General features: G+C 38.3%; 1 protein-coding gene across 1 annotated transcript in view; it reads left to right on the top strand.

The window, feature by feature from the left end:
• Positions 1–12,203, top strand: part of Med12l (mediator complex subunit 12L) — a 177,513-nt gene that overhangs the window by 121,872 nt on the left and 43,438 nt on the right. The window contains exons 16-20 of the mRNA XM_090323139.1: positions 538–685; positions 5,800–5,918; positions 6,449–6,592; positions 7,767–7,930; positions 10,164–10,295. Coding sequence (XP_090179265.1) covers positions 538–685; positions 5,800–5,918; positions 6,449–6,592; positions 7,767–7,930; positions 10,164–10,295 — 707 coding nt within the window. The remainder of the gene's footprint in view (positions 1–537; positions 686–5,799; positions 5,919–6,448; positions 6,593–7,766; positions 7,931–10,163; positions 10,296–12,203) is intronic.

Raw genomic sequence — 12,203 nt, 5'->3', positions numbered from 1 at the left:
ATGTATCTCACACAGTCATACATACATATGTATGTGTATGTATATATATATATGTGTATATATGTGTGTGTGTATATATATATATATATATAGTTTATGAATGTCCTGGCAAGAATTTTTTTCTAGATATAAAGTATCTATTATTACTTTATGCTTAAAACCAAGCTTACTAAACAATAATTTCCTTAAGAAAAGGCATCAATAGGTAGTATGTTAAATGGTGTGAAATTAATGCCATGTTCCATTTTAGATAACGAGAAGTTTTTTAATCACCAGAACTTACTCTGCAGGGTAGGCCCACATCAAATGCTTCTATTAAGACTTCAGGTCACTTGGCATTTTTTTGTGTTTTACTTGAGCAAGTTCCAAGTTTGAAAAGTTGGGGTGCTGCCAGTGAAGCTCAAGATAAATGGCGAATTGGTAGGGTGTCCCTCTGCAGGCCAGCGGGGAGAGGCTGTGGTCAGTGCATCCCAGGGACATGGAATTCAGTCCCTTCTTGACAAGCGGGGGCCTCAGAGAGCATTTTCTGTTTTTCAGGGCGAGTCCTCAAGTCATGAATGTAACCAGCGCACAGTCCTTCTCTATGGAGTTGGTAAAGAACGTGAGGAAGCACGGCATCAGTTGAAGAAGATTACCAGAGACATTCTGAAAATCCTGAACAAGAAGAGCACCACGGAAATGGGGGGTAAAGAGCTTCCACACATTGGCTCCATTAGGTTGTGTTTTGTGTTCCCTTTTCTCAGTCTTTATCACAGTGGCCCATGTCACTATCACCAGAGTGTTTCCTCCTTTTAATGACTGTCGTGTTCAACTATGAATAAGCACATTTAAATTTTAAGACCTTCTTTTTACTCATAGCTGACTCTGTGACCTATATGACACTTCTTAGGTGTTACAGATCTTATTTTTATCCTCTGCTCTTTTATGTAACAAATTTTCCGCAGTAGTAATGAAGTAATGAAGAGTGAATGGGGAAAGTCTGCTCTCTACTCTTATGTAACACCTTTTCTGGAGTACTGAAGAGTGAGCGGGAAAGCCTTTACTTAGTCTAATAGGCGTCTGTTTGTTCATTTCTTTGTGCCACTCTTGGGGCTTGAACTCAGGGCCTGGGCACTGTCTCTTAGCGTTTGTGCTCAAGGTTAGCAATCTACCATTTGAGCCACAACTCCCCTTCCAGCTTTTGGGTGCTTAATATGCAGTAAGAGTCTCACCTGCCTTTCTACTTGGGCTGGCCTTGAGCTACAGTCCTCTGATCTCAGCCTCCTGCGTAGCTAGGATTACAGGCCTGAGCCACCAGTCAGTGCTTGGAATCGCCCCATTTCCTGAGTATTATTTTTCAAGCTTAAAATATGTGCATTTTGCTCTGTGGCACTCATATTCCATGTTAATTAAAACGTATTAGAAAAGTCATAGTTGCTAACCTTTTCATACGTTATTCAGAAGAATAATTGTAACAGATAATGATAGTTATATATTACCAGATAATTTTAAGAAAGAAAATTGGATGTTGGAAGGTAATGTTTACTTTGTTTGGAATTCTCTTTCCCAGTGCTTTTTACATAATTTTTATAGTAAAGCTATGACTTTATATTATGTCACCCCCATTGTGTAATTAAAATTTTATAATTATCTACTTCTCATCTGCCTAATGACTCTTTCAAGGTTTGCTTATTTCATGATGTCATTCCTTCTCTACCACCTATGTGTTGTTCTCAAAGACTTTGTTAATGTGAAGGGAAACGAATGTTTGAATTTGGCCTTTGGCAACAACTTGGTTCCCACATGTGATGGAAACCTCTTCCTCGGCTGCCCTTTTCAAGGGTGTCTTCACAACTAAACTAGCAACATAAGCATCCGTGGGGCTTTTCTATGCTAGGTCCTTCCCCGAGAGGAACATAGGTACAAATAGTTCAACTAGCTTCTTTTCCCCTCTGTCAATAAGAAGTAGAAGAAGGGGCAGTATATGTTTCAGTCTGGTTAAGTTTCCTGGACCTCTGATATCTGAGGTGACAATTTTAAAACACAGAGATTTGTATCCCATTTTCTAGATCTTTTTCATGGTCAGAAAAGGACCAGCACACAGAGGGGTGCACCTGAAGCCAGAGGAAGGAAGTGAACCCCCTGTGTGGTCCTGTTGGGACTGAGCCTGAAAAGGAAAGTGCTCTGTCTAGGAAACTGGTCTGTTGTTTGTTATTTTCTCTCTGAGAAAAAAAAGAGGAAGTACGGTACAATAGAAGACCATGCCTGGAAGTCCTGCAAAGAATATGTTAAACTATTTTCGGTGCACTTGGCTGTTTGGGGATAGGAATTGTCTCCCATAAGAGACTTGGTTTATCTAATTCACTTGTAGATAGTATTTCTATATGCTGTGGGATTTTTAGTGGTGGAAGGCCAAAGGTAGGAAAGAACAGGAAATAATATGGTGTCTTTTTCTGTTGAGTCTACTAATTTACTTCATGCTTTTTAAAAAATGCCAGGCTATACTCTTTTGTCTTTGTACCAGTTCGTTAAATAGGTACCTCTAAGAATGTAAATTTACAGAGAGAAAATCAATATATATTGCTCAATATTGCTTTTTGAGATATCGATATCAGAAACACCACTTTGAGATAATATCTTCAAAGATACAGTAAGATGTTAAATTTTCACCATCTGCAAATAGTTATATTACTTAAAAATTAATGTATAGATCTGTAGCTAGCTGGTTGTACTTCAGATGAATGGAAATTTGCCATTTTTAGGGGGAAAAGTATTTATTTTATTCTTGGGTGCACATAAAAATAAGAATTTTTTATTTTTTTTTTTTTTGGTTATAGGGCTTGAACTCAGGGCCTGAGTCCTGTCCTTGAGCCTGTTTGTACTCAAGGCTATTGCTCTACCATTTGAACCACAGCTCAGCTTCCAGTTTTGTAATGGTTAATGGGAAATAAGAGTCATAGGTTCATTTCTGCCCAGGTTAGCTTCAAGCTGTGATGTTCAGATTTCAACCTCCTGAGTAGCTAGAATTACAGGCATGAGCCACCAGCGGCTGACTTAAAAGTGTTTTGAGAAGCCTTCACCCTTCCCTCTTCCCCACTGTTACCTGTTCCTATTCCTGCCCCTCTAGACTGTATCACTTTCCTGTTATTCCTTTTCTTTAGGGTAGAATAATTGAGTTACGAGTTTTCACCATGATTTTTCACACATACATACATTGTATTCTAATCAGATTCTCTCCCTCTCTTTCTCTTATTCTCCCAGTCCAACAGGTTTTAGTGAGATTCTTAATTCCATGTTCATGCATAAGTATGCATGGTTCTAACATGAAGATATTGAAAATACTGCCAATTAAGAATGGTGAAACTTCATTTTAACATTAAGTCAATTTTTAGGATATCAGTGATGTTCTTCTGAAAACATAAGTGAGCTTTAATAATAATATGTCAAAGGTCAAGACCTTAAAATTTTAAGATTAAAAACAAATTAAAATTAAGCAATGGAAGAATAACAGTACATGTTATGAAAGCAAGTGAACATAAAATAGATACAGACATCTGTATATGACTATATCTGTATTACAATATGATTATATTGTTGCTTGGGTGAATAGCATTAAGTATTTCACTGTGAACCTCCACTAATCAGTTTTAGAGTTTTACAAAATTTTTTTAAAAAGTTTATTGTAGGTAGTTTTCTTTTCCCCAGTCTTGGACTTGAGCTCAGGGCCTGAGCACTGTCCTTGGACTTTCTCAAGTCTAGAGCTCTACCACTTGAGCCTCAGCACTTCTGTTTTTGTTTTTGTTTTTTCTATGTATGTGGTACCAAGGAATCGAACACAGGTCTTCATGCATGCTAGGCAAGCACGCTACCACTAGGCCAAACTCCTAGACCTTTTATACGTAGTTTTATAGGCACTTATTTGTAAAAGCAAAAAGGTGCATTTGAGATTTCTTAGATCTACTTCCTCAAGTCTTTAATATTTTTGTTTATTTTGGTACTAGACAGGACTAAATATTATTTTAACTTCACTTTTAAAACACTGCATACAAAACCATTGAAGTTCTTCAGCCCTTAGATCACTGATGTTAGGAAATTAAAAAACAAAACCCCCCCTTTTTTTTGTGGGTCTTGGGTCTTGAACTCAGCCTGGCCACTGTCCCTGAGCTCTTCAGCTCAAGGCTACTGCCCTACCCTTGAGCCAAGCCCCACTTCCCAGGAAATTAAAAAAAAAAAAAAGTTTGGTATTTTAAATGTGCTCATTACATGCACAGCTGTAATGAAGTTGAAATTCCATGGTCAATTTGTGTTTATAAAAATGGATATTCAAGTATTAAGTATCAATAATTCACTAGTTCTAACTCCTGCATCATTAAAGTGTCATAGGCTTATAACGTATGTTACCCCAGCACCTCTTCATTCTGAGTAAGCTGATATCAATGTCTACTTGTTTGTGCTAGCCAGTTATACTACATCAAACTAATTTGCTTTTATGTTTGGCTGCCATATTAATTAGTTATTGTCAAAGAGGTATCACCTTTTAAATTTTGCTTTCTCAAAGTACTCCATTTGCCATTAGCATTAATATTTTCAAGTTAATTGAGTTAAGTTTTCTTTTTTGTGGTGCTGGGAATCCATGAGTTACATTCTAACCCTTGGGATCAGTTAAGTCTTGTTCATGTCTTTTGTCTTTAATAGTGACAATACTCTAAAAGTAAACTTCCAAATGAAATGAACAGCAGAGCTGTGTCTGGGTGACACTAACCACTTAGAATAAAATCCATATAATCCATTTGGTTTTGTTAAGACATTTTTAAGATATTTAAAAATAGGATTAAATCTATTTTATAATGTGTCTTAAAACTGTCAAGAACAAGGGTCCTCCTGAAAGTCTTGTTTTTGGTTGGATTTTTTTTTTTTTAAATCCTGGGACTTGAACTCTGGGCCTGGGTGTTGTCCCTGCATTCTTCAGCTCAAGGCTACCGCCCCACCCCTTAAGCCACAGTTCTTCCAGTTTTCTGGTGATTAATTGGAATTAAGAGTCCCACAGTTTTTTGGGTCTTTTGTGCCCTGGCTGGGCTGGCTTTGAACCGTGATCCTCAGATCTCAGCCACTTGAGTACCTAGGATGATAGGTGTGAGCCACTGCGCCCAGCCTAATTTCTTTGTTAAGTAGATAAACATGGTACGTTTCTAATGCAGTGAGATTTAATCCCCTAAATGTACATATGTACATTTCTTTCTTTCTTTTTTTAAAAGAGATATATTAAATTGACTCAGGAAGACTGGTGACCACTGCAAAGAAAGGGTGTAAAGTACCTGTTGTATCAGAGCAGTCTGGATAATCCCAGGCTGGTTCCTGATGTGGTTGTATTTTAAGTCAGTTAGTCATAAGTGTTCCTGAGGACACTCTTATGACAGCTGGCCAGTTCCTTAGTGGAACTGACCAGTTGATGTTGGAGTGCCAGGTGTTAGTTATTTTTAGAACATTTCATAATCATGCCAGAATGAATCAGTCTTGAAAGCATCATGTTACTCAGTGAAAGATGCCAGATGTGAACAGTATGTATTGGGTGTGTCCGCCTGTGAAGCCCTTAAGTGGGGACCAGAAGTCGAGGCTGCGGGGAGTCTCTGTGAACTGCCCTCCAGTGCAGTAGGCACACTCAAGGCTGCTCTTTCCTGATATATATATATATATAAAATTCATTTATTTTGTGGAAATTTATACACTCTTCTAATACATGTCATACTTCTGTAAAAAGTTTTTAAAAACGAAGAGTTTCATTTAAATGGAAAAATAATCTTATTTTATATGTTTATTTAGTTGGGGATGAAGGACAAAAAGCCAGGAAGAACAAGCAAGAGACATTTCCAACACTGGAGACAGTGTTTACAAAACTCCAGCTCCTTTCGTATTTTGACCAGCATCAAGTGACATCTCAGGTAGCCACCGGAGGCTCTTTGTTGACATGTATAGTGTTTTTATTTCCTCAAAAATCTTCTCCATGCAGTATGTTTCTAGCCATACTAATTTCACAAATATATCATACCAGCTACAATTGGGAGTATCTCAAACCAGTTTTAAGTGTCAGGTTGCCTACCTCAGATGTGTTTTTTTATTATGTAATGGTTTATTTTATGATGATAGTCAATATATAAAACAACCCCTAATGCTACATTGATTTAATGATGTGTTAGTTCTGTGTCACCGTTGATAAAGGACACACCTGTTGATTGAATTAAAATACGACGAAATTGAGAAGAAACCACATCTCGTCTGATTGTTTTACATATCCATTGCTAATTCAGTTAGGATCGGTAAGATCACAGACCTTAGTGACCATGTCGTATTTCTTTAAATGGTGAGTGTAAGGGAGCTTGGCTTGTGCATGATTTTAGTTCTCTTGGAATCCCACATGAATTCAGAGCACGTGAGGAGTGGGAGAGAGTGACCCCTTGCTTTGCTCTCACAGATCTCTAACAACGTGCTGGAGCAGATCACACGCTTTGCCTCAGGCGCCTCCTTCCACCTCCCTCTGGCACACCATGTTCAGCTCATCTTTGACCTCATGGAACCTGCCCTGAATATCAATGGACTGATTGACTTCGCAATACAGGTGACAGAAAGACCTTTTAGGGCATCAAAAAAACGACACACATGGGGGGGGGGTCTCATGAGGTCTTGGCTTCAAGTGATCTGTCCACCTCAGTTTCCTGAATAGCTTGGACTTAGAGACATGTACCGCCACACTTGGCTTTAATTTATTTTTAATTGATACATGAAACACATATTTATCTAATACCATGTGATGCTTAGATAGAGGTGTATATAGTGTGACTGAGTTTTGCATATAGACATGTATTTCCTCAAGCATTTACCAGTTCTTATTACTGAAAACTCTCAAGTCCTTTGTAGCCTTTTGTATGCTACCCTCCTGCAGAATAGCACACTCAAACTTTTGTTTGTACCTCACCATGACTTTATCAATAAACATATTCCTCCTCCTTCTAGTCCTACTCTTCCCTGCCTTTGATAACCACTGCATGCCATTTAGAAGGAACCAGTTGCTGTTCATTAACAGAATCTTAAGAGCCCATTATGGTTTTTAAATTTGACATTTTGAGTCAATAGCATAAGCAGTATTTTGTTTATATTTGTACTCATTTTTAATTAAGTAATTGCTACTGGTGCTAAACATACATGCCTTTTAAAATGTGAGAGTTTGAGACTTCTTTTTTACTTTTATAATTTTGTCTTGAGAATGATGAAAGATTATTTTTCCTTCCTACCATAGCCTATTTTCTATTGAAAGGGAAAAAAAATTTTAAAGCCCTAACATTTTCCTCTTGTGTACTGTACTTATTGTAAGGTATTTTAGTTGTTCTGTGTCTTGTGTTAGTGAGATGATAGTAGACTGGCTTTGTTATTTTTTTCTGTAGTAGGTCTTAGCTTTATTAGTAAGAAGAAGATAATAAAAAGTTGCCTGTTCGGTTTAAGGAGGGAAAATGCAGAGCGGGGATGATGTCTGCAGTTAGCCAGCAAAGAACTTAGGCTGTCATAAAGTTTCAGTGACTATTTTACCACTGCCTACTTCCTTCTGTGCACCTGATGTCTAGACAGACCAACGACTCTCTAAACTGATCAAAGCCTGCAGTGAAAACCAGTTTGACTCACTAGTGCATGTGGTGGGAGGAGCGGTGGCAGGGTCACTAAGGTAGTGGTCTGTGGTGGGACGTGTTCTGCAAGCTGGGCAACTGCAGTGCTATCCAGTCTCCTCTCCTCTGTTGCAGTTACTCAATGAGCTGAGCGTGGTGGAGGCGGAACTGCTCCTCAAGTCCTCCAGCCTGGCGGGAAGTTACACCACGGGGCTGTGTGTCTGCATCGTGGCTGTTCTCAGGCGCTACCATAGCTGTCTGATTTTGAACCCTGATCAGACAGCACAGGTGTTTGAAGGGTTAGTATGCATGATAACATTATTGTTTCCCAGCCCTAAAATAGAGGAAAGGTTGTTTGTTTGTTTGTTTTGTTATTGTTATGGGGCTTGAACTCACTTCTTTGAGCCACAGCTCCACTGCTGGTTTTCTGGTGCTTAATTCAAGATGAGTCTCACAGGAACATTTCAGCCTTGGGTGGCTTCAAATCATGACCCTCAAACTCAGCCTCTTGAGAAACTAGGATTAGAAATAAGAGCCACCAGTACCCAGCTATATAAAACTTTTAATGGAACATTATAATGGCTTTAAGAGAAAAAAATACCTCTGATGACTGTTCCAATAAGACTGTAGTTAAAAGAGCACTTGCCAGAAAACATGTATTAGAGATACAAATATACAAAGAACTTTTTTTCAGCTAAGTATGGTTCTTTGCTCCTTTCCTTTCTTACTTCCTCCCATCCCTTGCTAGAGTACAGGGTTAGTTATTTATAGCACTCTGACATCGACAGTGCCCAGCTTCCTCAAATACTGTAAAAAGTGGACACTTGAAACTTCTCTTTTGTGCATTTTCAGTATATATTTGGGAGTACAACACCAAATAAATCTTTGTATACTCTGCCATTGTAGAAATTCTACTCTTCAGTTCATCGTTTTGACTAAAGGTATAGCTTCCATATCTTAAAACAAATGACTTTATTTTCAGTCTTTTCAGTTTGTATTGTAGCTTAGAATTTTCTCCACCACTATGAGTGAATTTGAGCTGAAGAATTACTAAATATCCTTCTAGTACCAACAAGGTAAAACAAGCTCTTCAAAATTTATTTAAGCTCCTTTCATTCCTCTTTCCACCCCGCCTAGGGCCTTTTATGACAAAAGATAATACGTTTCTTTCCCCCCCATATTTTTGCTGTTTGCTTTAAAAGTAATGAGCTTCTTCAGTTTTATGCTATCTTTATATGTAGCACATGGAATAAATTTATGCATTATTTGTCAAGGTGAATTGATTTAACAGCAGCTTTTCTGGGGAAAAGAAAAGTATTGGCTTTAATATACATTCACACACACGAAGGAATAGAATCTGAAATATCTCAAACTTCAAAATGCAAGATAATATTTAATATCATAATTTTGGAAACTATTTAGTAGACCTCAATCATGCTATAAAGCTTAAATATTTGATACCATGTGATAGCCCAAGTATTTGGTACAGAAGTGATACCTTCAACATCACATAGCTGATATATCTTACAGACTCTAACAAATATGTCCAACTGGAAGTTGCTCCATGTTCTTTATTGTATGCCATTTTTCTGTGATAGTGTATGGAAACTCATTTCCTGTGTTCTTTCAGGTCTACTCCTGGGGCCCACCTCTGAAGCCCAGTATTCTCTTGCTGTTGGCCTTTGCAAGCCATGCTCTCGCCTGCCTTTCCATGTCTCTTGACAAGGAAAGAGAGGCCTCCCCAATTCTGCTTCAAAGTAGCTTTTGCCTCTGTGCAATGCACTTCTGCTTGCTGTGCCTCAGAACCGTCTTTGAACAGAGAGGATGTTAAATTGGATTTCTAAGGGCCTTTTCAGATCACTAATCTGAACTAGCTGAGAAACTGTGAGCAGAGTGTTATACTGAAGTCTACGAGAGTGCACAAGATGGTAGTTAGACTCAGGTAGACAGACTGTAGGTGTTTACTTCTTTGTTGTGGAGATTTCTGTAGACTACAGTTCTTGTTGGGGAAAGGTAGCACGGTATTGTAATGTGGTACTTCAGAACTAATCCTGTAAAAGATGGATGTTTATCTGTGTGTATAAGAGAACAGATACATTGGTTTCTAATTTGGGAATATGACTCCAGCTCATGAATTCCTGTCAGAATCAGTCCTTAAATACAGATTTTTCACAGTAACTCCCTTGAATTGCTTCTTTATACAAGAGTGAACTCTGCGATCTGCCAGCTGACCGAATTCGTCGTTGCTTTATATTGGTTTTACACTTTGCCTTTCTTTTTGTATTCTAGTCTGAGTGCTTGATGGTAGAGTTCCTCCCCACATGTCTAACCCACTTCTTTTATTCCCTCTAGTGATGTTTCTGAGAATTCGTTTTAATCGTTCTAATAAAAACCAGTGTTTGCTCCACACTGATGCTGAACTGATGAGTTTCAACACTTAGGTTGTCTTTTCCTGATGTTTCCTCATATGTAGATGGATGGCACGCTCAGTGTGAGATGACTGCCCCCTTCCTTTTGTGTTTTTGTACTTAGGCTGTGCGGTGTGGTGAAGCATGTTGTCAACCCTTCAGAATGTTCTTCTCCAGAGAGATGTATCTTAGCCTACCTCTATGACCTCTATGTGTCCTGTAGCCACCTCAGAAGCAAATTTGGAGACCTCTTCAGGTGAGCAGAAGAAAATCCAAAGACCAGAAATAGGCCTGTGTGTGCTAGTGACCTGAACAGTATTGCACCCTTTGTTCTGTTTTGCTGTTTGTTTAGTGCTTGGGGATTAAACTCTGGGCCTTGTGCTTGTTAGGCAAGCACAATCCTTGAGCCATGCTTCCAGTCTTTTTTGATAGTTATTTTTCAGATTGTGTCTTATGCTTTTTGCGGAAGGCCCACTTCCAATTGTGTTCCGCCCACCTTTACTTTCATAGCTGGAATCCCAGGCCTATTCTACAGTGCCTAGCTTGTTTGTTGAGACAGGCTAACCTTTTTACTTGGACTGTCCTCCAACCACAGCCTGTCTCCACTTTTGCCATCCTTTTTAATAATATAAACTTACTACAATTACTTCCATTAGGTGACCAGTTGATATACTCAAGAGTAATTTGAAGTAAATACTAAAGATATATAATTGCAATAAAAGATAAAGCACTGTAAAATGTAGCTGTATAATCACAGGGTTTTTCTAACCCCTGAACTAGCATGACTTTCATGCCATAAACCATAACTTTGACTTTTATGTCTTCAACAATAAAAGGATTATTTTTGTTTGTTTGTTTGAGGCTTTACATTTTTGTAAGTTTTGAGAGCTGTACTATGTCTTAGGTAAGGCATAGTAATATTTCACATGTCTTTACATCAGTAGAAGGCTCAGTGAGGTAGGGCTTTTTGTCTTACCATCTTGTTGTTGATAGACCCATTTTAAAAATCAGACTTCTTGTGTTATTTTGGCTTTCAAATTTTTTGGACACCATGTAATTGCAAAATGTTCTCATTTCCTGGTGACTCATCAAAGGGTCCCTGGCCCTACTCAGAGTACTCTTGCAGAGCTTTTCCAGGCAGATCTGCCTGTTTCTTATCAATCTGTTCATCTATCTGTCTACCTATCCATCTATCTACCTACCTATCTAATCCTGTCTTATCCTCCCTTTTCTTCCCCCTTTCCCTCACTCCTTTCCCCCTTCCTCCCTCCCTTCTTCCCTCCTTTCTTCTTGTCTGTCTTTTTAAAAGTCACTGTTATGTCAGTCATCTTGTTTTTCCCCTTCCCTGATTCAAGTAAACAAATAGATGTATATACAGTACACAAGGTACCAAGGCCAGATACAACAACAGGGGATAAAACATAAGGAGGAAGAATAACAGAAAAAAACAACAACCACAAGGATAAATCTCTTGTTTCCATATCTTGGAGTTCATTTTGCTTAGGCTCATCCCATGTGGCCGTATGCTCATACTAATTACATATGCATACTAATTACAAATGAGGGAAACCATGGAGCCTATGTTCCTTTGAGTCTGGCTTATTTCACTTAATGTGATTTTCTTTTTCCCCAAGTCTTTCCATTTCCTTATGAATGGGGCAATGTCATCCTTTCTGATGGCAGCATAGAATTCCATATTCACAAGATATATGTTGGAAATGAATTTTACAACATGGGAGGGTGTAGGGGGAGGGAAAGTGGGAGGAAAACATGGGAAGGGGTATCACTGTTCAAGACGTAATGTACTCACTACCTCATAAATGTAACTGTAACCCCTCACAATAAAATTGAACAACAAAAAAAGAAAACTATGAGCCACCAATAAAAAAATGCAACAAAAGAAGAGCTCACTCTTTTTGTAAGCCATTTTTCCATGTTTTTTGTTTTTTTTTTTAAATAAAGACCAGTGCCTTCATTTGATATGCATTTAAAGCACGAGTACCTGCTTGGTATTGTCAGTTACTTGGGCTCCACTGCTAGACATTATCTAACGTTTATGGTGTAGAAGAACTACACTGGAGTCAATTATAAGAAAATACTACAGAACTTCCAGCTTATATACTTACGATTGTAGAACATAGCAGTGCTGTCATTATCAGCTCAT

Source organism: Megascapheus bottae, chromosome 32, assembly GCF_031878675.1.
Source record: "Megascapheus bottae isolate mThoBot1 chromosome 32, mThoBot2.hap1, whole genome shotgun sequence".
Lineage (NCBI taxonomy): Eukaryota > Metazoa > Chordata > Mammalia > Rodentia > Geomyidae > Megascapheus > Megascapheus bottae.
This window is presented reverse-complemented; position numbering and strand designations above follow the sequence as displayed.